Source organism: Sinohyriopsis cumingii, chromosome 4 (genome assembly GCF_028554795.1).
Source record: "Sinohyriopsis cumingii isolate HCF-2022 chromosome 4, ASM2855479v2, whole genome shotgun sequence".
Lineage (NCBI taxonomy): Eukaryota > Metazoa > Mollusca > Bivalvia > Unionida > Unionidae > Sinohyriopsis > Sinohyriopsis cumingii.
The window spans coordinates 37,671,259-37,695,657 of record NC_142964.1 but is presented as its reverse complement, the minus strand read 5'-3'; the positions used below and the strand labels follow the sequence as shown (position 1 = coordinate 37,695,657).

The window sequence follows — 24,399 nt, the reverse complement described above, 5'->3', positions numbered from 1 at the left end:
CTTTCAAAAATAAATTTGTCTGTTTGTTTTTTTACATTTCGTATTAATAAAATTGTAGTCGTACCATTTTGTCTATACCATTTAATCCTAGTACCATTTTGTTCCATACCATTTTGTCTGTATCATTTTGTCGGCACTATTTTATCCATACCAATTTGTCCAATACCATTATGTCCACTTAACATTTTGTCCATACCATTTTGTCTGTACCATTTTGTCCTAGTACCAAGTGAATCTATGCAAGTAGAATGAGTTCATTTATATTTGTTGTTATATGTTTTCACTGATTTGCAAAAAATGTTTTCATGGGTACTTAAATTTGATGATGGAAAAATCTGTTTAATATTCTTTACAGACTGATTTTTGTTCATTAGATGCTTAAATTTGATTTTAGCTTCCGTGACTTTATATCCCACAAACAAAATTAATTCTTAATGTCCAAAGAAGTAGTGGTTGTGGTTATTATAGCTTCTCATTATAATAATTAAATTATTACAAAAGAAAGTATCCGAATATCAGGTATTAAGTAAAGTGGTTCCTTTTCTTAAATGACTTTCTATTAATTGAAAGATATAATGAATACTCCCCCTTCTGACTATGCATATAATGAATACTCCCCCTTCTGACTATGCATATAATGAATACTTCCCCTTCTGACTATGCATATAATGAATACTCCCCCTTCTGACTATGCATATAATGAATACTCCCCCTTCTGACTATGCATATCTATACATAAATATTTTGTCATAACAGATATCATGTTAAAGACATGATTTTTTTTATGGACCTCAAAATGCATTGGTGGCCACCTTATGTCCTCTGATGATTCTCATAGAGCATTTATCCTTCACCTTGCCCTACAAAATAGGTCCCAAGATTTTAAAATAGGGATTGTAATAATGTGTTGGCTCATTGTAAGGACTGGATGATGATTTTGTTACCTAAGCAGCTTTATGATCTTTTTCTAATGTTCAGACATAAATTTACCAGTCATTATTGTGTATTAATATTTTGGTCCCTACTTTCCAGGATGCAGAAGGTTGTAAAAGACATCACTAAATATCTTCACAGTTCAGACAGTGGACCATGGACACAGAATAAAGTATCAGCTTTAGATAAAGCCTTGGGAGAGATATCCAGAATTCTGGATAGAAAGGTCTGACACTTGTATAAGGCAAAATATCATCATAACTCTGACTTAATGGATTTTGATACTGTTCTTTAATGTGTAATAATTCTACATATCAGAGGAATTAAGAGATTGGTCATTAGCGTCAAGCACTGAAAAACAGTGGTTGCATATTTGCATAGTACCACTGTACCTAAAACTTTTGCCCAGAATCACTTATGATTCTTTAAGGAAGGCCCAATAGTAGAACCAGAACCTCATGCTTTTGAAACAGTAAAATTCAGATTGAAATACGTTCATTTCACTTTTCTTGTTGCTGAAAAGTGGAAACTTTATTGTCATGAAATATTCTTGTATTTATCTCTGCGTGCATATGATATTTTTAAGAATCATATTTATTTTAATATTTGAGTTGCTAATGCTTATTATAAAACGTTTAGTGAGCATTTACATTTTGTATATAATTAGTTTTCCAATTTTAATATCTTGTTAACAGTATAAGACTTCTGTATTTCAGTGTACCATACAATCTTTGTCAAGTAGAAACTTTCTTGTGTATTTTGCTTTATAATGGTCGTATTTTCTGGCAACAGGGTACAGCTGATCAGAACAGTTACCGAGTTTTAGGCGGGTTGACATGTGTTACTCGTATTCTGCAAATTATTGATGTCTCCAATCCTCACCTACCTCCAGTTATTCCAGCAAAGTAAGAAAACATTTGATTTATCATCAGCTACATGAATGTTGCAGATTGGTGTATGATGTATATGGTTGTAATCAAGCCTAGATCATCATGAATACTATGAACTCTTTATTTTTCTTGATGTATTTGTTATAAATGATTTTATAATTATTACAAACTGTGAATTTAGGTACCCAGGGAATGCTGAACCTTGTGTTAAAACAATATGACCTCTTCCCCAATCCACAAATTAAAGTTCTGATGAACATGTGACATTTTGTAAAACCAAATAAATTGATGTAAGCCAAAAATGATTATTATTATGCTTAGCAGTCTGCATTTAACTACCTTCCAAATAGAACTTAATGATCTTATGTTGAGAAAAGTTTTGAGCTCTTTTCTTATTGACTCAATTCATAACAAAGATTACTTTTGATAAATGTCGCCACTATTAAAAGGACAATTAGTGTTTGTGTTTATAAATCTATATTTTAAAGCAATTTTATAGCTGTCCATTTTGTTTACAGGTCCCTTGTTCTTACCAGCAATGTATTCCGACTTGCATGTAAAGGCTGCTATGACAATTGCCACCACATGCTTTTTAGCAACAAGATAGGAGTGGTGATAGATTTGTTGATAAACCAGCTTGTGGTAAGTATCTCAGTGTCTCATAGTTTTATTCGCTTGGAGGGATTTAAGTTTCTCCATGCTTGTGGTATAGTGTCTATTTTTTTATAGGAAAATGTAGTTTGCATTGGTAATAACATTAACAAACTGTATAGTCTTTAAATTAGTAACAAAGTATATAGCCACTGACCATTAGTTTTATAAGTTAAGGGAGGCAAGTCAGATTTAGGTAAATTATTAGCCCTGATAATTATTTCCCTTGGATATTGTTTAACTAATGATAGTACTTGAAACAATAGTAGAAAATGCTTCATAAAGAAAATTTCCATAATAATTCCACAAATGTATTTTTCAGATTTTGATATGTGTATCATATTTGCCATATAATTCCTGTTTAAAAGAACAAAGGATCCTATAAAAATCCTATTCTTTAGAAAATTATCCTATAATTCCAATATGTTAGATATTTTCAACTGTTTTTTTTTATTTTTATTTTTTATATTTTTTGCTTTATCATTTATCATCTTTCTGTTCAGCTCTTGAGAACCTGACAAATGTTAAATATCTTAACTGCATAGCGAAATGCACTTTAAAAGAAAAGGTTTTATGCTTGTTTGTAGTAAATGGGATGCTTGGTGAACAGATGCAAGGGGAGGAGGTGTCAGTCATCATGTGTTGTGGTGTATGTTTTTCTTTTTTCACCCTGGAAAAAAATACTCAGTTTGTGCCCTTTAATTTTCCAATATTTTTTCACCATGAATGTGTATGATCCATTGGTAATATGAATTCACTTTTGACTTAACAAGAAAAGGCAGTTTAGAAAATATTATAAAGGATATGAGCAGTATGTTTGCAACGGTGAAAATGACCTTGAATAGCAATATATTGATATGTAAAATTTAATATCACTTCATCTGTCCAAGCAATTAGTTTTTTCAGTACTTTGATTACGAATCATATACCTGCTTGAGAGTGGACAGTAGAGTTGATTTGGCATACTTCTATATATTGACCTGGTGTTCATTGTTGTAGGAAGATTTTGTTGAAAAATGAAATGAATATATTAAGTTGTAATTCATGATTACACATACAAACATCAAACAGCTTCAATTATATCACATTATACAATGTCTGGTAGATAAGAACAAAAAAAGGACCAGTAATGCTTCAAAACAGTATTTGTTTTAATACTATAATAATGGTGATAAGTGCACATTAAACACATGTGAAGGAGAACATCTATTTGATGTTATAGTTGTAGAATGTTAATGTAATTAAGAAAATAATTTTATAAGAGTTTCAGCAATTATATAATCACTATGTTGTAAATATTTTTTGCGATTTTTTTCTTTCTTTTGCATTATAGTTGTGATGAAAGTTTTGCTGTCTTGAGAACAGCAATTCATTGGTCCATTTTTATGTTGATATGGGAAACAACATACTCAGCTTGTTATATGAAACAAAATATATTTTCAAACTCTGTTTGGTAATGATTCATATTTTTTGTATTCTACAATTACCACTCAGTATATAATCAGATTATCTCATCAACAATTGTAGGAAAGTCGCTTTTATGATTTTATCAGTATGAAGAGATTCTTCCCAGTCAATAAACACAATCCTTAAAATATCATCTTTGCTTGAAGTTATTTTTAATATTTCTTACCTTGGGATAATCTTACATTTTTGACTGTGATACACCACTCAGAATAGCAGCTGTTTTGTGCGCTTCACTTAAGAAACTCAGCCCAATGACATCTACATTTTATTCCTTATTTTGTCATAAATATATTTGTTGAGACATTCCAAATGCTCAGTGGAATCTATCGTCTAGTAGACTTTTTGTTTCACAGACAGCTCAATATCCTTATCTTTTATTTATACGGAAGGTATGAAAACCAGTCTAGCACAATAGAGGCCAACATGGTGGCATTAAAGCATAATTGCTTAGGGGATGGGCTGGCAAACTTAAATGTTGTTAAATTGAGTTATACCTGCATGAGATCAACAGGAAAATTATTTAATTTCTCAGACATTGCGAGTATTAAAATCATTATGTCTTTAATCTGCTGAAAGACGATAAAATTAATGCGTTGATGAAATTTGAGCTGGTACTAGCGATTTCGATTGCTAGTGGCATGAGCACACAGAATCTCACAACCATCACGTTCAAATATTATAGAAAAAAATTAAATGAAAGTTGTATACTGGTTGTAATAGAAATTTAAAAAATGAAAGAGCACAAAATTCTCTATATTTATTCCGAGACCAACTTCCGGAGTTTTGTTGTATCACATGATTACTACGTTGACATGTGCTCTCACGCAAGGAGCATACGAAGCAGGGAACCAGACTACTCAGCTTGAAGAATCAGACTGGTCAAGTTTCTTGTAGTTGTTCTCGAAATAAATATGTTGAGAATTATATGTTCTTTTTGGTTTTTACAAAAGGTATCAGACTTTCATTTAATATAATTGAAATTTTGTACAACAACATTAAAAAGGAGTTTGTTGTTGATATCATGTGACTATTGGACTTCCGATGTCGTTGTTTGAGATTTGTGAAGTCATGTGACTATTAACGCAAATGGTGAGTTCTGGGTCAGGTTGCATCTGTGCTGAGTTTCGTCTTGTCTGTCAGCGAATTAATAAAAAAATGATTATAATACTTGCCATTTTTGATAAAATAAATAATTTTCATATTGATTTCATGCAGGTATAAGTTGATATAACATAGTTTAAATATGCTAGGCCCGCTGATAAACTATCTTGCGGTGGCGGCAGATTCCAAATTTTTTATATGAACCCACACTCCATCCTAAATGTCGAAATGTGAAAATTGGGCTTGGAATATTTGGAGGAAACTCAGATTAGAAATTTGTTGAATCTCTGAGCTGAACTTTGGTGCGAAACTATTACACAGTGGCATGTAGCTTGAAGCATTGGTTTCAGATCTTAAATAGAACGCAGAAGAAATGGGAAATTGTCGTCCATTTTATTATATATTACAAAACGATGAGAGCCCATTTATCAATACAGGATTGGAGACTGGTTTATTGAACTACAAGAAGACAAGTTGATTTTACAGAAAATTCAGTCCTTGTTTATACAATGATATATAGTTTTGAAGGTCTTTTGTCAAAATTTAAATCAACCCTTTTGTAAATGTCTTTACATGATGGAATTTTTAACCAAACTGTCTTGAGGAGTTTAGGTTGGTTGAAAAATCATGTTTGAGATTTTATTCACACACATAAATTCAGGGTTAAACTTTTATTGTTACAAGATAAGATTCTAATACTTTGCATTTATTGTTTTTTTTTTCTCATACTGCGATAGGAAATTTTTACTTTGTATAACGTGCACATACATTGCTCTAGAATTCTTTAGAATTAATGGTTTGAAAGGAAACAAAACAATTTATGATCATTATGTTGTTTCCACATAGCAACATAATGCAGGTCAGCAGAGCAAAGTTAGAATTTGTATTATGTACATCGATTTGGCTTTAAATGCCAATTTTTAGGTATAGTCAGATTTGTTTTGCGTGACTCTTTTTGTGGTTTTGTACATGATCATCTTTTTTGACATATGTGTTTTGGAGTTTTGAAAGAGAAGCATGTTCAGATTTGGAAACTGCATGTTTTATAATCCAAAATGTTCTTTAATTACATTCAGTAATGGTCATATGTTAACCTTGAAAAAATTAATTTCATCCTGGAAGAAACTTTGGAAAAGACCTAGAAATTTATATTTAGAAAAAGCGTGGGAACCATGTTTAGTGTATGATTGATGAGTTTAATATGGGTAATAGAGTGTACATCTTGGCCTTACTCCAGATGTGCACCTTTCAAAAACTGCTAGCTCTGCTTGGTCATTTTCACTGCCTAGACTTCAGAGTTAAATTGTATTTTTTAAAAAGAGCTGATAACTTATTTTTACATGTGATATATGTAGTAATTCATCCATTGCACTTTCAGAAGCTGGTATTGCCTACTTGGGCAAAATTCATTTTCCCTATTTTAATAGGTGCTAAAGATAGTGTACTTTAGACTAATTCAGGCTGAATTTTTTAGCACACGGGAGCAGTCATTTTAGTTAGCAGTGTCTGTAGATCATGTACAATTTCGATAAGTACAATATCAAAAGAAATGTCAGCCACATTACATCTAAGTAGCATATAGGTATGCCAACATTCTTTCCACTGCATGTTTCAAATGCAAACAACTTCACCTTACATATGTCACTCTTTCAAAAGTACATAATAACTGGTGAGTACACCCTTATAAAGGGGATATTCTCATATTCACTTTCAAACTTCCCTACGTTGCATGAGACAGCTTAACATATTAAATCACATGGTGAAGGGAATATTAATATGCACTGCCTAACTTACCTGCTGCTGAATAATGACATAATGACCTATATCATTTTCCTCATGGTATATGGAATGTTCTGATATGCACAACCTAACTTCCCTGATGCTAAGTAAGACAGTCCAGCATCACCCACTTGCCTTTCCCATTTTTAACTGTTCTTTTAATATGGGTTTCAATTCTTTAACAACAAATAATGTAAGAAACTGAAGGCTATGACCTGTATATGAGCCATGGTTCACATGAAATTATCAAAAATCATAGAAGGCATCAATGTTTTGAACATTTTTGTTTCCAAAGATGTTGGTTTAAAGAATATTTAATATTATTGTTTAATATGCAGTGCCCAACTTGTCTGATAAGATATTTTAAAAGTACTTACCATATACAAGTACAGTCCAACTGCAAATAAGATGTACCCTGATCTGGTTCACATAATGCACCAGCAGATCAGGGTCTATATTGTTTGTTATATTGATCACTCTTAACAAACTTCATGGACATGTACAAAATGGAAAGGCCTTTAGGCCAAGATGTTCTGTGCCAGGTTTGGTTGAAATTGGTCTGGCAGTTTTTGCTTAGTTGAAAATGGTGATTGTTGATGGATGCTGGAAGGATAGCGAATGATGCATGATAGATGATACTGTAAATTCACTTGGTCTCATTGCCAGATGAGCTAAATATAATTTCAGATTTTGTCACTAATTACCTCTCCAGACCACAAACCATTCTTACACAGAAATGTTTATTCAAACACATGCCCAATACACTTTTTTGTCATTCAGAAATGTTGTTGTTGTTGTACGGTTTTACGCCATTTTTCAGCACAAGATAGGCTATACATGGTGGCCATTATAAATGGTGGAGGAAGAACCTGGGAAAACCCCTGGAAAGAACCACCGACCCATGAGAAGCTACTGGCAAGCTTTTTCACATACCCACATTGGCCGAACCCGAGACTTGAACCCACGCAGAGGTGATATGGCAATGATCTGCAACAGTGAGCGCTTTAGACCACTCAGCTACTCGGGGGCCTCATCATTCAGAAATCTTGGCTTTTGCTCACAGGCATAAACAATTGACTGTTTCTAAACTTCTTTGAATTTTAATGATATATATATATATATATATATATATATAGCCTCACGTCAGTCTGCCACAAATCCCTCTTTGGCAAAAGCTGTAGTTTCTGGATGCTTTCATGATAATTGATAGGGTTGGGGGGGGGTTGACATCAGCATGAATTTCAGACACATTTAGTTTACATATTGGTATGCCAAAAAGTTAACTTATGGGACAGTTATAATGTTTTCTAAGTTAGACAGCACAGACAAAAAAAATTCCTGATACTTCATGTGGGGTCAGTTCTTTGTATATTGATGAATACTGATGTAAACTGTCCATCAAAGAGACTTCCTTTTATTACATTAAGTTTTCAGTTGCCAGGCTATTCTGCAGAGGTCATTAATTTGTAAGTGGAGTTGAATTTATTATGTTGCAGGTAACACCACAGTAATACACCTGTCAGCAATTTTCAGGTGCTTGACGAATAAAGATTGCACTGAAAATGAAATTTATTTTTCCTAATCATTAAAATATTTTTGTCTCAAGATAAAGTTGTGAATGATGTCTCCCTTTGACTGTGTCTGTTCTTTATGAAATAACACAGTTCAATCTCTCTATGGATTTAATAGGCTAACACTCATTCAACTGAAAAATCAAGGGTTTCACTGCTCACTGGGTGTAATAGCAGTGATTTTAAAGGACTCTATCTTCATATCTTAGTTTTGTTTTTGAGCATTTGATCAAAAGTGTGGTTCAGCTTGTATTACCATGCAAATATTTTAAAAATCATTTTTTCAGAGGAATTTGAATAGCACGAATTTTTTCACTTTCATTGTATCAAGGTTACCAACACATCCGAAGGAAACAATTTTCTGTTCCCACCAACAAAACACACCCCATATATAAATTATCCCTTTTTTCTGAATGTAATTTCCAAATTAGAAACCATCAAAATAAAAAACTGAGACATTAAATATTCAGATATGCATTGTCCATATTCATGTTTACTTATGTAAAATGAGATGGTCTGATCTGCTCAGATCTACTTCCTTCTTTGTAAATGGAATGTTCTGGTTTGCACCGCCAAACAGTTTTCATGTTAAATAGGACTGTCAATCTTGCTTGCTCTTGTTATAAATTTATTATTCTGATATGTACTGCACAATTTCCCTGTTGTTAAATGAGACAGTTTAACATGATAGCTTGAAAAAAATGTAGTGGGCATACTTTTTGAATATTCAAAGCATAGTTCCATGATTAATTTTAGGTCTAAAAATGTTTCAAAGAGAACTTTATTTAACCATTAAACTGTGAAAGAAAAAAAAATCACTATGCATTTGCTCAACAACTTGGCATGAAAATGTATTAATAATTACTGTTTACTAGAAGACAGAGAAAGAGATTAATTGAGAGTGAGAGGTATATGTTTTATTTTCACATTGACCAAAGCACTATAAAATTACCAGTTTGAAAATGAGGCAGGCCCAAAATGTATCATTTATTAAGTATACACTCAAGACATAGGAAATTTGACATGCTATACCATCTCTAACCAGTGGTTCATTGAAAATTCTGGTATGCACTGTCAGACATCCCAGATGCTAAATGAGACAATCCAGGATGATCTATAGAGCTTCATATACCCTGAGTCCCTAATTCATTTGATGTGTTAAACTTTGGCATTCATCATTTTTGCTTACTAATCAAAGTAGTAAGTTTACTCATTAATTTAATTCAATTTAGGATTAAAACCTTGTTTAAATACAGTAAAGGCAGTGTGAGAATTGTGATGTTTGCTAAAGTCTTTAGCTTCAGTCAGTGTTTTAATCTGCATTAAGTTGGCATATATCATTGTGCTGAAACTAATTAAAGCAATGCATTTAATATTGGAGTGTGTTCCAGAAGATAATGTAAATAATTCACTGTCATCAACTTTATCTGACATAAGCTACACATAAAATATAATCCTATCTCAAAGCATCATTGGATACAGAATAATTATACAGCATATTGTAATTTGATGCTTTTTTTCCTTCAAAAAAAGTCTTTAATAGATTGTAAATTTGTAACATTATTTCCAGTTGATGGTGCCACAAGAAGCATCAGTTCAGTCAGGGTCAGCTGGGTTGCCAGGCGTGGGATCACCAAAACTGCCAACAAACAGTGTTGCAGTCAGTCTTATACAGTTGTTATCCTCCATCTTATCCTGTTTGGCCAAACACAATCCCACATCCAACTCTAGCGATGCCTCAGTAGAGAGAATGGGAAATACAACGGATGCCTTTACCAGCAGAGGAAATGATGTGATAAGGTAGTTTAATATATTTATAAACATTTGTGTCCCCTTTATTGCTTCATTTATACTAACTTTGTGTCTCATGTCCTAATATATATATATATATATATATATATATATATATATATATATATATATATATATATATATATATATATACACACACACACACACACAGAGTAAAACCTGTTATGAGACTTCCCCTTTTGCTAACAAGAAACGGTCTCTCAAGACAAGTGGTCTCGCATAACAGGTTTGTACAAAAAGACCAGTTTCCAAAGTCCAGTTTCAGAACAATTTAAAGAAGAAAAAAACAAAATCACTGTACATATATTCTATTCTTTATTAATAGTTCTTGCTCACATATTGTATGCATTTATCTGAAAACAAAATTATATAGCAATAAAGATATATCATTAAACATGAAATCACATTTTACATTTGAAGATCCCATGTGCATGTATTAGCATATGAAATCATTTCTGATATAATCCTTTCCCTTAAAACACCCTAGATTTGTTTTACTGATGTTTAAACCACTATTTTGTGAGTGGTCTGCTCTTTTTCACTTGTTTCAGTTACAATAATTATTTTCTCCAGAGTTAAATTTTGTCTCTTTTTAGTTGGAGGTTCTTCCATTGTTATTAAGGTACTAGGTGTTAGCATTATTAGTGCTCAGTTGTAATGCTAACTGTAAAGGCGGTTTTGTCTAGGCTTTGCATATCTAACAATTAATTAAATAAAAAGAAACAGTTATCTCATCCAGAAATAGAATCATTTACTCAGAGACAAAAGTTCAAGACTTAATTCAAAGAAGACATACAGGGATTAACTCAATAAACAGAGTGTGTAACCTGGTTGCACCAACTTGAATATATAACAGCTTGGTGATGGGGATGTAATCATTGTAACATTGGGGGTGGGGGACCAAAAAACCCAACAAACATCACAAGCCGTGCCATTAACATTATCAATAAAATCCTGCAAACAGTACTCACTGGTTTAAAAGACAAAGACCATATTCACCTCCAGGCAATACGGATTAACTCTAAAGACAAACAGTATACACGTCGACTACCTTAATTTCAGTACTACAGTGGCAATTCATGACATGTACATTAGCCTGGTTTATGGACTGTACACTTTGCCAGCATATACCAACCAAGCGGGTGGGGATCTTTTCATGCATGGTTTTGATCAGAACAATCTTTACCATTCAAGTGACAAATGATTACATAAAGGTCAGTGGTGTCTGTCTCTGTTCACATGATATTGTTGTTCATGGAGCTGGATACTGGGTCCTACTCGTACATATGGATGGTAGCTACGATAAGACCTGAACCGGGCTAAGTGCTGGATCCTCTACAGGTACTTTAGTCTGGTTTCTAACGGAAAATGTAAAACACTATAAGCATACCTATACAATTTCAGATACTGGTAGCCAGCCTCCTGTTTTCTTTTTTTAGAACATATAAGTGGTCACTGGATTAAATAAGGGTGGGTTATCCCTGATTTTGCAATGTGGTCATTCATAGCAGTGCCAAAATGCATCTTTTGCCAAGACATCATTGTCACTGGTCGCATTCAGGAGGTGGTCGCTCATGACAATGCTTATATATTAAAATCGATCTATGCATTATGATTGTGGTTGGAAATGACAGGAGATATATATATATATATATATATATATATATATATATATATATATATATATATATTCATTCATTAACTGCTTATTTAGATCATATTCTGTCCCTCTGTGTCTCTCTCACTGTCCATATCTCTCTCTCACTTCTGTCTGCATTGGTTCAGTTCTTGGGCTTGACCAATATGGATATGTGAGAAAGCTTTGCCAGTAGCTTCCTATGGGTCAGTGGTTCTTGTGGGGGTATTTCCAGGTTCTTCCTCCACCAGTCATACTGGTTGCCATGTATAACCTATTGTTTGCTGAACAATGGCATTAAACCCGCAACAGCAACAGTCTTCCATTGAGGATGATGTATTGTGAAAATAAGTGCAAATTTTTTAAAATCTATTTATATTACTTGCAAAGGCCATGTTCCATGTTTTTGTAGCATTATGATATGTCCAACCAGTTGATGGCTTGTGGAGGCATGTCATAGGAAGCAGCTGCATGGAGGCAACCTGTTTGCCATGTGTTGCATCCCATGTCATTGGGGGAGAGAATCCTGGTAGTTAAGTGGGATAGAGGCCAAAGATGTCGCTCTGATGCAGCACTACTTTGGTCTCCACTTAAACTAGATGGGTGTTGAGATGGTCTGAATTTGATCAGTCAGCTAAGTCTCTCCAAGTTTTGTAGGCATGTTAAAGATGAAGTGTTTGCAGAATTGCATAGTTTTCAAAGGTCACCTTTGTCACTAAAGCAGCATAGTGTTGTTGCTTAGATCTTAGAAAGAAAGCAGCCTCTGAGGGCAATGGCAAGGGTCACTTGAGTAAAGTTTGTTCTTTGCTTGATTATACCAGTCCATTTTGCCTTAACAAGGGAAAGCAATACATTAATGTAAAACTCATTCCCCATTTTTGACTGCTCTGGTGGCCTAGTGGTTAGAGTGTCTGCTTTGGATGCTGGAGGTGGTGGGTTCGAACCCTGGCCAAGTCATACCAGAGACTTACAAAAATAGTACTAATGCTGCCTCGCAAGGCACTCAGCATTAAGAGGTTAGTGTTAGGACTGGTTGGCTTGGTGTCAGAATAATGTGACTGGGTGGGACATCATGCTACATGTCTGCAGCATGATGCCCCAGTGCTTGACATCACTTTAAACTGCCACACTGCAGACATTGTAGCGATGTGACTGGAAAATTGTTAAAGCTACATTAAAAATCTAAATCACACTCACATTCCCCATTTTGGGACCTGAGGTGGGTGGGGAGAACAGGTGATGAACATTTTAGTATGCCACTATAGGAAAACAAACAAAACTTAGCCAGCTGTGTGTGACCTGTCTCAGAAGGACCAAAAATAATTCAGCCAGTATTTCTGATGAATCGGGGAAATTGGCCAATATTTCTTATCACTGAATCCACTAATAAGAACCATAAACTTAACATGCTTTCACCTTTTGTGATGGTTAAAACACTTCAGGGCTTGGTTGGATGGCCATGAATGTTTTGTTTTTAAATCTTTGTTCATGAAAATTCACATGAAGGTATTTTCTCACACATTTCTGAGCTTTTTAAGAAGTATCGTTCAAACTAGAGATTTGGATGGCTGCAGTGAGATTGAGATGTGCAACAATATCAGCTCTCAGAGCATGTCAGTATTTGCCATAAATCAATTTGGTTCCCACAAACACTTATATATTCAACAGTGGTTACATAAATCAGACCCTAATCTTTAACATTGTTTTAACTGCCAGAAATAAGGCCACCACAAAGATGGTTACAAGAGGAAACAAGTCTGCCCCAGATATGGGCAGAAGGGTCACAATAGATGATCAAATACATAAATGTTTTTGGAGGTTCCAAGTTTTAGCTTTACTGGTCATAGACCAGCAGAGCTTATGGGATGATCTGGTGTTCATCGTCCGTCATCTTTCAGTCCTTTAGCACAAGTTTGTTATCATTACTCCTCTTAAACTGTTTGGAGCATTGCCTTGAAACATAATGAGCACATTCATCAAATTGTCTAGTTGATCCTGAATGAAAATGGTGCTGCTCAGAAATTCAATACGACCACCACAGTGGCCATCTTAAAAATCTTATTGCTACTTGCAGAATGGATGGTCATGTCAACATGGGTTTTCACTGAATGACTTCCTATGATGTTTAGTTGGTCCTAAATGAAAATGATGCCAATCTGACATTTGATATGTCCACCATGGCAGCCATCTCGAAAATCAAAATTTTGTCTGTCTAAGCATCATGGGATTGAACTGTCCTAACAGGGTAAATTTAATGTGATCAAAGAGTATGAATTTGTGCCAGATCTTATGTTGTAGAAGCTAGGAATAAAATTTAGTATCAGAACAGTATGGTTTATATGGAAGTTTATGTATTATCATTGATAATTCATATGGACGTGTAAAACAGTTATAAAAAATATCATGCCCCTTAAATGTTTCTTGAGATGAGGACTCTTATTTTTTGCATGGAATAACTATTTGTTTATGTGACTGATGTAATAAAAGTGGGTGCAAAACTATGTGCTTCATTGGCACAGTTACCCTCTTAAATCATTGCATATTAAATGAGAAATACACTTATTGCAAAAACAGAGATTGCATCTATATTTTAATTTATTCAAAGAATGGCACATTGGTAGATGTATATATACATTTTTAATCTTTATCATGAATAGTAGGAGTATCAGCACCATGTACTCACCAGCCAGTATCAACACCATATACTCACCAGCAAGTATCAACACCATGTACTCAACAGCCAATATCAACACCATGTACTCACCAGCAAGTATCAACGCCATGTACTCACCAGCCAATATCAACACCATGTACTCACCAGCCAATCTCATGGCATGTGTGAGAGTAAATCCATACTAATTCCATCCAAAACATGCACACAGAAGTATAATATTTAGTAATTTTGTATGACATCATTAGCGGCCTGAATTTAATGCAAATAAGTAATAGGAAAGATGAAGAACATTAATGGTACTCTCTGCATGCATGTGTACATCCCAAGGTCAATAAATGGTGTCTGTATACACTTCACACTGCTGGAATTTCTCACCTCTGAATCAGAATACTTTTTTTAATTTTAAAAATCAGATTGATCTTTCAACTGCTCATCCACCCTCAGATAGTTGACTCATGAAGTCCTAAATCTTGAGCAAATTGTGTTTAACACCGGACTTAATCCTATCTAGAGCTTCAAGCTTCTCTTTAACAGCAAAAGCTTTACTTTTCCATGCATCATTATCAATTGTAAATACCCACTAATTAACACTGACATATTTGTTTGCACAACTAAAGCAAGAATGATTGTTTTTCAAGAATTGGGTCAGTTTTTATAGAGAATGGCCAACATCAACTGTTTGCATGGAGATTGTTTAGCAACTCTGCCAAGCCACATGCATGTGTTGGAGGCTTTTGTTTTTTTATGCTTTAGAAATCATTGCCTCTTAATTTTAAAAACGTTTAGTTGTGAGATGAACTTTAATTAGCAATTACTTATATTAATTGATTTAAATTCAGGTGAGAATTTTTTATTAGCCACTTCATTGTTTGGTGCATGGTTGTGTATGCATCAAAATGAGCACGCATTTGTCAGCTATCATTTGAACAATGATTGTACACAGAATACATTGAAGCCATGGCTTTGTTTTCATGAATAATAATAATAATAATGATAATAATAATAATAATGATACTAATAATAATAATAATAATAATAATAAGCTTAACACTTATGAGCTGACTTCTTTCAAAACTAAACTAAGATCAAAGTGCAGTGATTGACTACTGACACATTTTATATGAACATTCACAAATATAAATATTTAACAACTTTCTTCCTATATTTATAAAGAAAGATGCAATCATAAGAGACTTCCTTCTTCAAGAATACAACACATCTTGCCAAATTATTAAATCAAACTTTCATTTATTTTGATATATATTATATATTGTAAAATTTCAGGAGCCATGCCATGATAGTATTATTTTCTAATTCATTCTCTTACCTGAAATGATGTGAACCTTTTAGACATTGAATCAGTTATATATCATGACTAGATAGTACGTTCCACACCAAGTCATACCCATGCCTTAAGATCAAAGTTGTATCAAGGGAAAACAAACCACAGAGTTCTGTCCAGATACATGTATAACTTTGGATCCAGTGGAGATACTTTATTGAAGCTTCCATTTTATATATAGCATTACTTTACAGTGTTTCACATATTCAGGGACAAGATTACAAAATGGGGTTGTATAAGTCAATTATATCACCTGCCTCAAGGTCAAGAGTGTGATTACAAAATGAGATAGTGTAAATCAGTTGTACCACCTGCTGCAAGGTCAAGGTTACAAAAAGGGACAGTGTAAGTCAGTACCTGCTATCACTTTTTAACCCTACAGATATTTTAATAGAATTTTTCCCAGCTGTTCTCCCTAGCTAAAAGGTTAGCATCACTACCTAGCCTTCTGTAAATGGATAAACATTCTTTCAAAACATTATCATTTACTCTTGACAAACAATTAGGTGAAACTGTTTTTGCCCTATGACTACAAGAAAGTTTACATGATTGAAACATTAGAAATCTGTTCTTAGTTTTTTGCAAAATAAATAAAACAAAACAGTTCAGCTTAATATCAGTCAGTTGAAAATATTAAGCCTGGATTGAAAGGCTTAAGCGGGTATTTATACTACAGTGCTGTGCTGCAGTTCATACTTACTGCTGATACTCTGCAACCTCCCTGACAGTTTTTATCCCACTTTCAGTTTTAAAGCGAGCATGCCTGAATGATATAAAAATGCACAAAATTTAATTCATTCATTAATGTATAGTTTTAGACCTGATTGTTGCCTAGTGGTCCCTAACATTGTCGTCTTCATGTTGCAAACCAGACTGTAGTTTGTATGCTACTGCTGCATTCATATACATGTTGGCGAGTCTATTTTTCTAAATAAATCAATTGTACATGCAGTACTCACAATTTCATCAATCAGAAAAGTTGAAGTTGCCCCTCTATCAAGATCATCATACAAGAACACAAGCAAACTTGACACTTTGTAACAAGAATTAAATTTCTAAAATGCCAAGTCTGTGCATGTGGTTGCATTGGTTAATTTTTAAAGCTAGGACTTTTAATTATACACTTTTTCATGGATAACACAAGGCAGTGACTGAATGCCATATTGTTTGTACTGATAAGTTGACACACAACAGTTGCATAATCCCAGAACACTTCATTAGAATTTGACAAATAAAAGAAATGACAAAAGTATGTGCATTTTATTAGAATATGCAACTTTTCTTTCAAATATTCCACTGGAAATATTTATAGAACAATCCACAGATTAGCTGATAGCAAAACTCTAGTTCTCTACATTGTGTATGTGCATGCATGAGTGTGTGCCTGAGTGTGATTATGGACTGACCTTGCACATGGATGTTACTGTGATGTTTTGTTTTTGTTGTTTTTGTAGGTTTTAACGTCATTTTTCAGCACACGATAGGCTATACATGGCGGCCAGTATTAATGGTGGAGGAAGAACCCGGGAAAACCCCAGAAAGAACCACCAACCCATGAGAAGCTACTGGCAAGCTTTCTCACATATCCACATTGGCCAAGCCCGAGACTCGAACCCAAGCAGACAGAGGTGAGATGGCAGTGATCCGTAATGGAGAGCGCTTTAGACCACTCGGCCACTCGGGGTACCCGTTACTGTGATGGATCACTCATGTATAGAAATCGGCTTGCAGACAATCTACTATTAATTATCATGTGTCATCATGTCAAAGAACCATTGAGTTGTTTGCAATTGTCAGAATAAAGCCAGCTTGTGTCATGTCAGAGAACCATTGAGTCCTTGGCATTTGTCAGAATAAATCCAACTTGTGCCACATCAGAGGACCATTGAGTCCTGTGCAGTTCTCAGAATAAAGCCAGCTTGTGCCATGTCAGAGGACCATTGAGTCCTTTGCAGTTCTCAGATTAAAGCCAGCTTGTGCCATGTCAGAGGACCATTAAGTCCTTTGCAATTGTCAGAATAAAGTCAGCTTGTGACATGTTAGAGGACCATTGAGTCCTTTGCAATTGTCAGTAAAGCCAGCTTCTGTCGTATCACAGGACCATTGAGTCCTTTGCAGTTGTCAGAATAAAGCCGGCTTGTGTCATGTCAGATAACCATTGAGTCCTTTGCAATTGTCAGAATAAAGCCACTTGGATCATGACAGAGGACCATTGTTCTTTTGCAGTTGTCTGAATAATGCCTGCTTGTGTTGTATCAGAGGACCATTGAGTCCTTTGCAGTTGTCAGAATAAAGCCAGCTTGTATCACGTCAGAGGACCATTGAGTCCTTTGCAATTGTCAGAATAAAGCCAGCTTGTGTCATGTCAGAGGACCATTGAGTCCTTTGCAATTGTCAGAATAAAGCCAGCTTGTGTCATGTCAGAGAACCATTGAGTTCTTGGCAATTGTCAGAATAAAGCCAGCTTGTGCCATGTCAGAGGACCATTGAGTCCTTTGCAATTCTCAGATTAAAGCCAGCTTGTGCCATGTCAGAGGACCATTGAGTCTTTTGAAATTGTCAGAATAAAGTCAGCTTGTGACATGTTAGAGGACCATTGAATCCTTTGCAATTATCAGAATAAAGCCAGCTTGTGTCGTGTCAGATGACCTTTGTTCCTTTGTCTGAATAATGCCTGCTTGTGTCGTATCAGAGGACCATTGAGTCCTTTGAAGTTGTCAGAATAAAGCCAGCTTGTGTCTTGTCAAAGGACCATTGGGTCCTCTGCAATTGTTAGAATAAAGCCAGCTTGTGTCATGTCAGATAACCATTGAGTCCTTTGCAGTTGTCTGAATAATGCCTGCTTATGTTGTATCAGAGGACCATTGAGTCCTTTGCAATTGTCAAATAAAGCCAGCTTGTGTCATGTCAGAGGACCATTGGGTCCATTGCAATTGTCAGAATAAAGCCAGCTTGTGTCATGTCAGAGTGAGTCCTCAGCAATTGTCAGCTTGACTGCTGAGTAAGAGGAGTTGTTTGCAACAGCCATTTTTTCAAGCGTTTTTCATCATGATGTTCTCAATACCATATTCATTAGACACGAAGTTAAGCTGTTTTGTATCAGTATGATCATTTACATGATTGTATATGTATCTCTTCATTAGTGTCTTAAGGTAATTGAACATTTTAATATTTAAAATTGGTGAATATTGAGTGTTCTTAATAATTAGAATTTTTCAAAATTTATTATGACTTAGTCATTGCCAATTAATTTTTCTTATTGTGAACATTGAAAATTTTAAAATAAAAAGATAGGATCCATTGGTCATCTCATATTATAAGTGGGTTCATGAATTATCTTGGGGTGAGGATTAACAGGGGAGTAATGTACTACAACTACTACTGCCATTACTGCTGCTGTTACTACTACTACTAAAATTACAAACTGTGTTAAACACCATTAGCTATAACAACTGCTAATCAGAGGTTTCGGTAGAATCAGTATCCAGAGAATTTTTGCCATATATTTGTACAGGAATCACCATCTACAATTCCAGACTTATACATCGCCTATTCCATCGGAAACAATTCATCCAATTAAAGTTAGCACCTTCCATTTGATGCAGATCAGTCAAAGCCTATATAACACTTACTTTTTCTGCTTCAGCATCATTGAAAGTGTTTGCCTTATACACAATTCAATCTACATCAGAGAAGATCATAAATCTTCAGTCTCTTACCTGTCATGCCCAGCCTGTAATGAATAGGCATGGTGGACTTGTGCCAATATTGAAGAATAGCACAGGCTTGACTTTCAGCTTATTAATAAAAATGTTGTTTGTAACATTTTTTTACAAAGTTATGTAAATTAGGCAGTATGGATGTAACAGCATTGAAACAAATGTAGGTCCGCTGATGCTTACTGATGAAATATATCAATGATACACATGGCAATCAACATGAAAAACATTTTGCTTTCAGTTTGGTCTGAGCTTAATACAGCAGATAGAAGCACATGATGGACTTAAAATATAATAGACACATCGTAAATATATATTGAACATTTATTGAAAATATGTTCACTTAAATTCTGTAATTTATTTATATTTTGCAACATTTTCAGAAAATATTATAAAGCAAGCCTACAGGATATTCTGCCTTGGGCTTTGTCTACATCACAATATGTTCTCTTCTTAAGTTGATTAATTTTGTTGTTGATTTTAAATTGTGAATTATTATTAAACCTCATTTTCTTTTTTTTCTTTCTTTTTTTTGTCCTTATGATAACATCACCTGGCAAATTACATTTTCAGCTTCTCGTGGGTTGGTGGTTCTTTCCGAGGTTTTCCCGGGTTCTTCCTCCACCATTAATACTGGCCGCCATGTATAGCCTATCGTGTGATGGAAAATGGCGTTAAACCCTATAACAACAACAACAAATTACATTTTCCACAGACTTCTCTATTGACATTTGGATGATACTTTTCATGAACACCATTTCTGCATAATGGGCAAAGTCCCACATACCCATCACCACCACAGCAGTGTTGTTGACCCTTTAACTATTAATAGGAAAGTTTACCCCAGTGTCCCCACTACTTTTCGGATTTCACTTGCAACACTGTTTCCTGTTTAATCCCATGAATTCCTTGACCAGTTACCCATCATATATTTGCTTAACAAACTGGCTTTGAATGCCTGTCTAGTATTGAATGATAATATAATTTTTAATTTTAACTCTTCAGTGAGTGAAATCATTTTTAATTTTGTCAGTAATTTGCAATTTAATAGTGTGTAAGTCTGTGCTGACACCCAAGCTCTACATGAAAATTGAATAGCTTGTAGGAGACTATAAATAAAGACATAATTTTGTGAATGACATCACAAGCCCCTTAGCCACTGAAATGTCAGAATTGATTGTGTATGCAGTGTCCAGCCCACCAATCCCTGAAAACGTCAATTTATCTGCAGAAGTATAGGGCATGCACACAGCTAAATCTCTTCCAAGATCAATGATGGCCAGTCATTTGTAATTGGATATATGGGTAAATTGTTGGATGAGGCCATTATAATGAAACTGAATTATATCATTTCATTATCATATGACAGGAAAGAAATTTAGTTTTGTAGCATAGTTAAGAACATGAGGGAAACAAATTGTGCCAAACAGCAATATTTGCTGTGTTTTAAGAAGGTAAAAATTCTGTGCAATTTTATTTGTTTCACATTACGAATGTCAGCATATTTGATCGTTCATGTTAAAGACTGCATGATTATTTTTTAAAAAAAATACAATTTGATGATTGCAGTCTGGAAACACATAAAAGCTAGCAGGTTCAGATTTAAGAGAAAATTTGTGCTCACCATAAATAGATATTGTAAATTAATTTCATTTTTCTAGCTTAAACAATTTTTTAAAAAGAAAACATCATCACATATCCATGTAATTCAAAATAATTCATTATCAGACAATTCAGTGGAAAGCTAAAAGCCTATTTAAAGTTATCTCCCCTAATACAGAGAATTCTAATCTTTATCTGTCTACTGACTTCAATATTTTTTCAGTTGGATATTCTGGGCTTGAACACCGAAATGCCAGTATACATGTAGTAATACAAAGCAATCATTTGTTTATTCTTTTGGATATTATTTTACAGCAGATTAGTTGTTGGTTAAGTTTGTAGATGTGTCTCAGGCCATTATAACATTATAGTGTTCCCTCATTATGATGTCCATAGGTGTCAAAATATACCCACTTATAGTGATACTGCCTTATAACAAAGTACATTATGAATATACAGTATTCCCTCATTATAACAGTCGATGGAAGCCATAGAGTATACCCATTTATAGTGAGACTGCCTTATAATGAAATACATACAGTATATCCTCATTATAACACTCATTGGGAGCCATATAATATGCACTTTATTGTGAGACTGACTCTTTAATGAACTACATTTTACATATAGTTTTCCCTCATTATAATGCCATCATTGGGAGCCATAGAATGTGCACTTTATTGTGAGACTGCCTTTATGATGAAGTATATTATGCATATGCAGTATTCATTCATTATAGCACTGTCTTTGGGAACCATAGAATAAGCACTTTATTGTGTGACTGCCTTTATAATGAAGTACATCATATATATGCAGTATTCCTTCATTATAACATTGTCCATAAGAGCCATAGAGTATGTACCTTATTGTGAGATTGCTTTAAAATGAATTTTATATATATATATATATATATATATATATATATATTATTCCCTCATTATAACACTGTCCAAAGGAGCCATAGATTATGCACCTTATCATAAAAATGAAGTACTATATATATATACATACATATATACAGACATACAGTATTCTCTCATTCTAACAATGTCCATGGGAGCCATAAAGTATCCATCTTATCATGGGACTGCCTTATAATGAAGTAGATTATACATATTTGGTATTTTTTCATTATAATGCTATCGATGGGAATGATAGATTGTCTATCTTATAGTAAGACTTTTTATAATGAAGTATGTCATAAACATAATTTCACTGCATGTACTAAATATGAGTCATGACCATATCAGCTATATAACAGTGTTATAAATTATAATGAAGGGATTTATAGTGAAAGAGCATTTATGACAATTTATCTGTGTTGGGTATTTCAATTAATGATTTGTAGCAACCAGTAAACCATGAAGATTGGTAACATGTGATTCTTCAGATCTCATTTGTTCCTTATTGAGAAATTATTTCTTTACTATGCATGGAATTTATGAATTTATGATTAATTTTCAAATTGACAATGCCATTCCCTGTATTATAATATATATCAATTGGATCATACAGCATATTTAGGATTCAGGGTCAGTAAATAATTATACTGAAAGCTGTAGCTCAAATTCATTAGATAGATAATTTCCTCTTGATTTATGTAGCTATATGACCTGTCAGCTTCAGTATTGAGCTGAGCTGATTCAGCGACTCACAGGAAATTAACCTGGCTGTCACCCAAGAGCACATGTATAAGGTGGAAACAAATATTAACACTTCAATGGATTGATTTGAAAAAAGAATAAGTGAAATGATGCACAGCACAGAGTTACATGACTTTATCAATAGATCATGCCATTGTTGTCATGTGACAGGTATTTCTGAACCATAATTTGTTAGGTGGAAAAGGATACATAAATTTAATTTACTAAAGCTTATTTTAAGAAAGCTATATATAAAATTTGTTTTTGTATCTTATTATTGCACATTGTACTATGGTAATTCAGTAGTTTTTTTCTCACATGTGAAAATTTTTTTTTTTTGTGCATATGTAAAACATAATTTGTATATAAAAATGATAAAGTAAATGATCATGCAAGAATATAGTACACAATCTATTGTATGCAAGCATCTGCTGAAACACACAGGGAAAGACTAGGAATTCTCAGCCTTTGCCCTCAGGATCAACCTGTTGGCTCCAACAAACGTTTTCATGCATCAGAATCATGAATTAAGATATAAAGAATGAATTGAACACACCAGTAATTTATAGTCAAACATTTCATCTCCACTTTTTCCTTCAGCCAGTATTTTAAGGATTTAAAAGTTTTTTAATCTTTGTTTTATATACCTTTTTAATCTTTATTTTATATGCCTTTTTCTCCAATGAATTTTATGACATCTTTACCACTCATCTTTTATCTCAAAGTACATAGTTTCTTCAAGTCATAAAAGCTTTTCTTCTGAAAGATTTTCACCAAGTACTCTTACCTTTACCATATCGACTCTCTTGCTTTAACTTTTTACTACCTTATATACTCGTATGTCAGATCCAACTGCAGACAGCACAGACCTGGATCTGCCATCACATGAAGCACTGGCAGATCTAGGTCTGTGCAGTTTCTTTGGAGTAATCAGTAGAACAAACAACGTAGACCCTGATCTGCAGGTGCATTATGCTACGGCAGATCAAGATCTTTCTTGTTTGCAGTTTGATTCAAGGTATAAGCAAATATATATGGTACAAAAATATTAGAAATTAAAATACTGAAGGAACTTATGACAACTGTGTGGTTGGGTTGGAGCTTTGGTTGTCTCAAGTTTTGCCAGAAACATATATAAGAGGATGTTTTGTATTAGGCCGAAGTGTCACTTGAATGATGCCAAGTATTTCAGAGATTATGTTTAAGTAACTAAAGTTTTACTCTTGTTACGGAAAATTAAAATATTTTGATCTTGCAGTAAAGTCAGACTTTGAGACTGATCATTTGTGCTTCCAGGTAGGAAAGCATCATGAATATCTTCCCCAAATTGGGGATTAGCACCTGCCTGAACTAATGTTAATATTTTGGTACACTTTTGACCTAGAGCAATGGTTCTTAATCCATGGATCATGACACAAAAATGGGTTGCCAAGTTGTTCTGAGTGGGATGCAGAGATAAATCTTAACAATTTGAAATTTGCTACACAGGTGTTTTTTAACACTTGATGGGTCAGGAGGCTTACACCACAAAACCTAATCTGGGTTGCTGCCCAACAGAGGTTAAGAATCACTGACCTTG

At 34.1% G+C, this 24,399-nt stretch overlaps 1 protein-coding gene across 3 annotated transcripts in view; it reads left to right on the top strand.

Annotated features, from left to right (window-relative positions):
* LOC149800940 (S phase cyclin A-associated protein in the endoplasmic reticulum-like) overlaps positions 1-24,399 on the top strand; it is a 115,963-nt gene that overhangs the window by 67,898 nt on the left and 23,666 nt on the right. For all 3 annotated transcript variants that reach the window (XM_089955008.1, XM_089955007.1, XM_089955009.1), the window contains 4 exons: positions 1,033-1,159; positions 1,726-1,838; positions 2,342-2,465; positions 9,963-10,192. In XM_089955008.1, the coding sequence (XP_089811134.1) occupies positions 1,033-1,159; positions 1,726-1,838; positions 2,342-2,465; positions 9,963-10,192 (594 nt within the window). The remainder of the gene's footprint in view (positions 1-1,032; positions 1,160-1,725; positions 1,839-2,341; positions 2,466-9,962; positions 10,193-24,399) is intronic.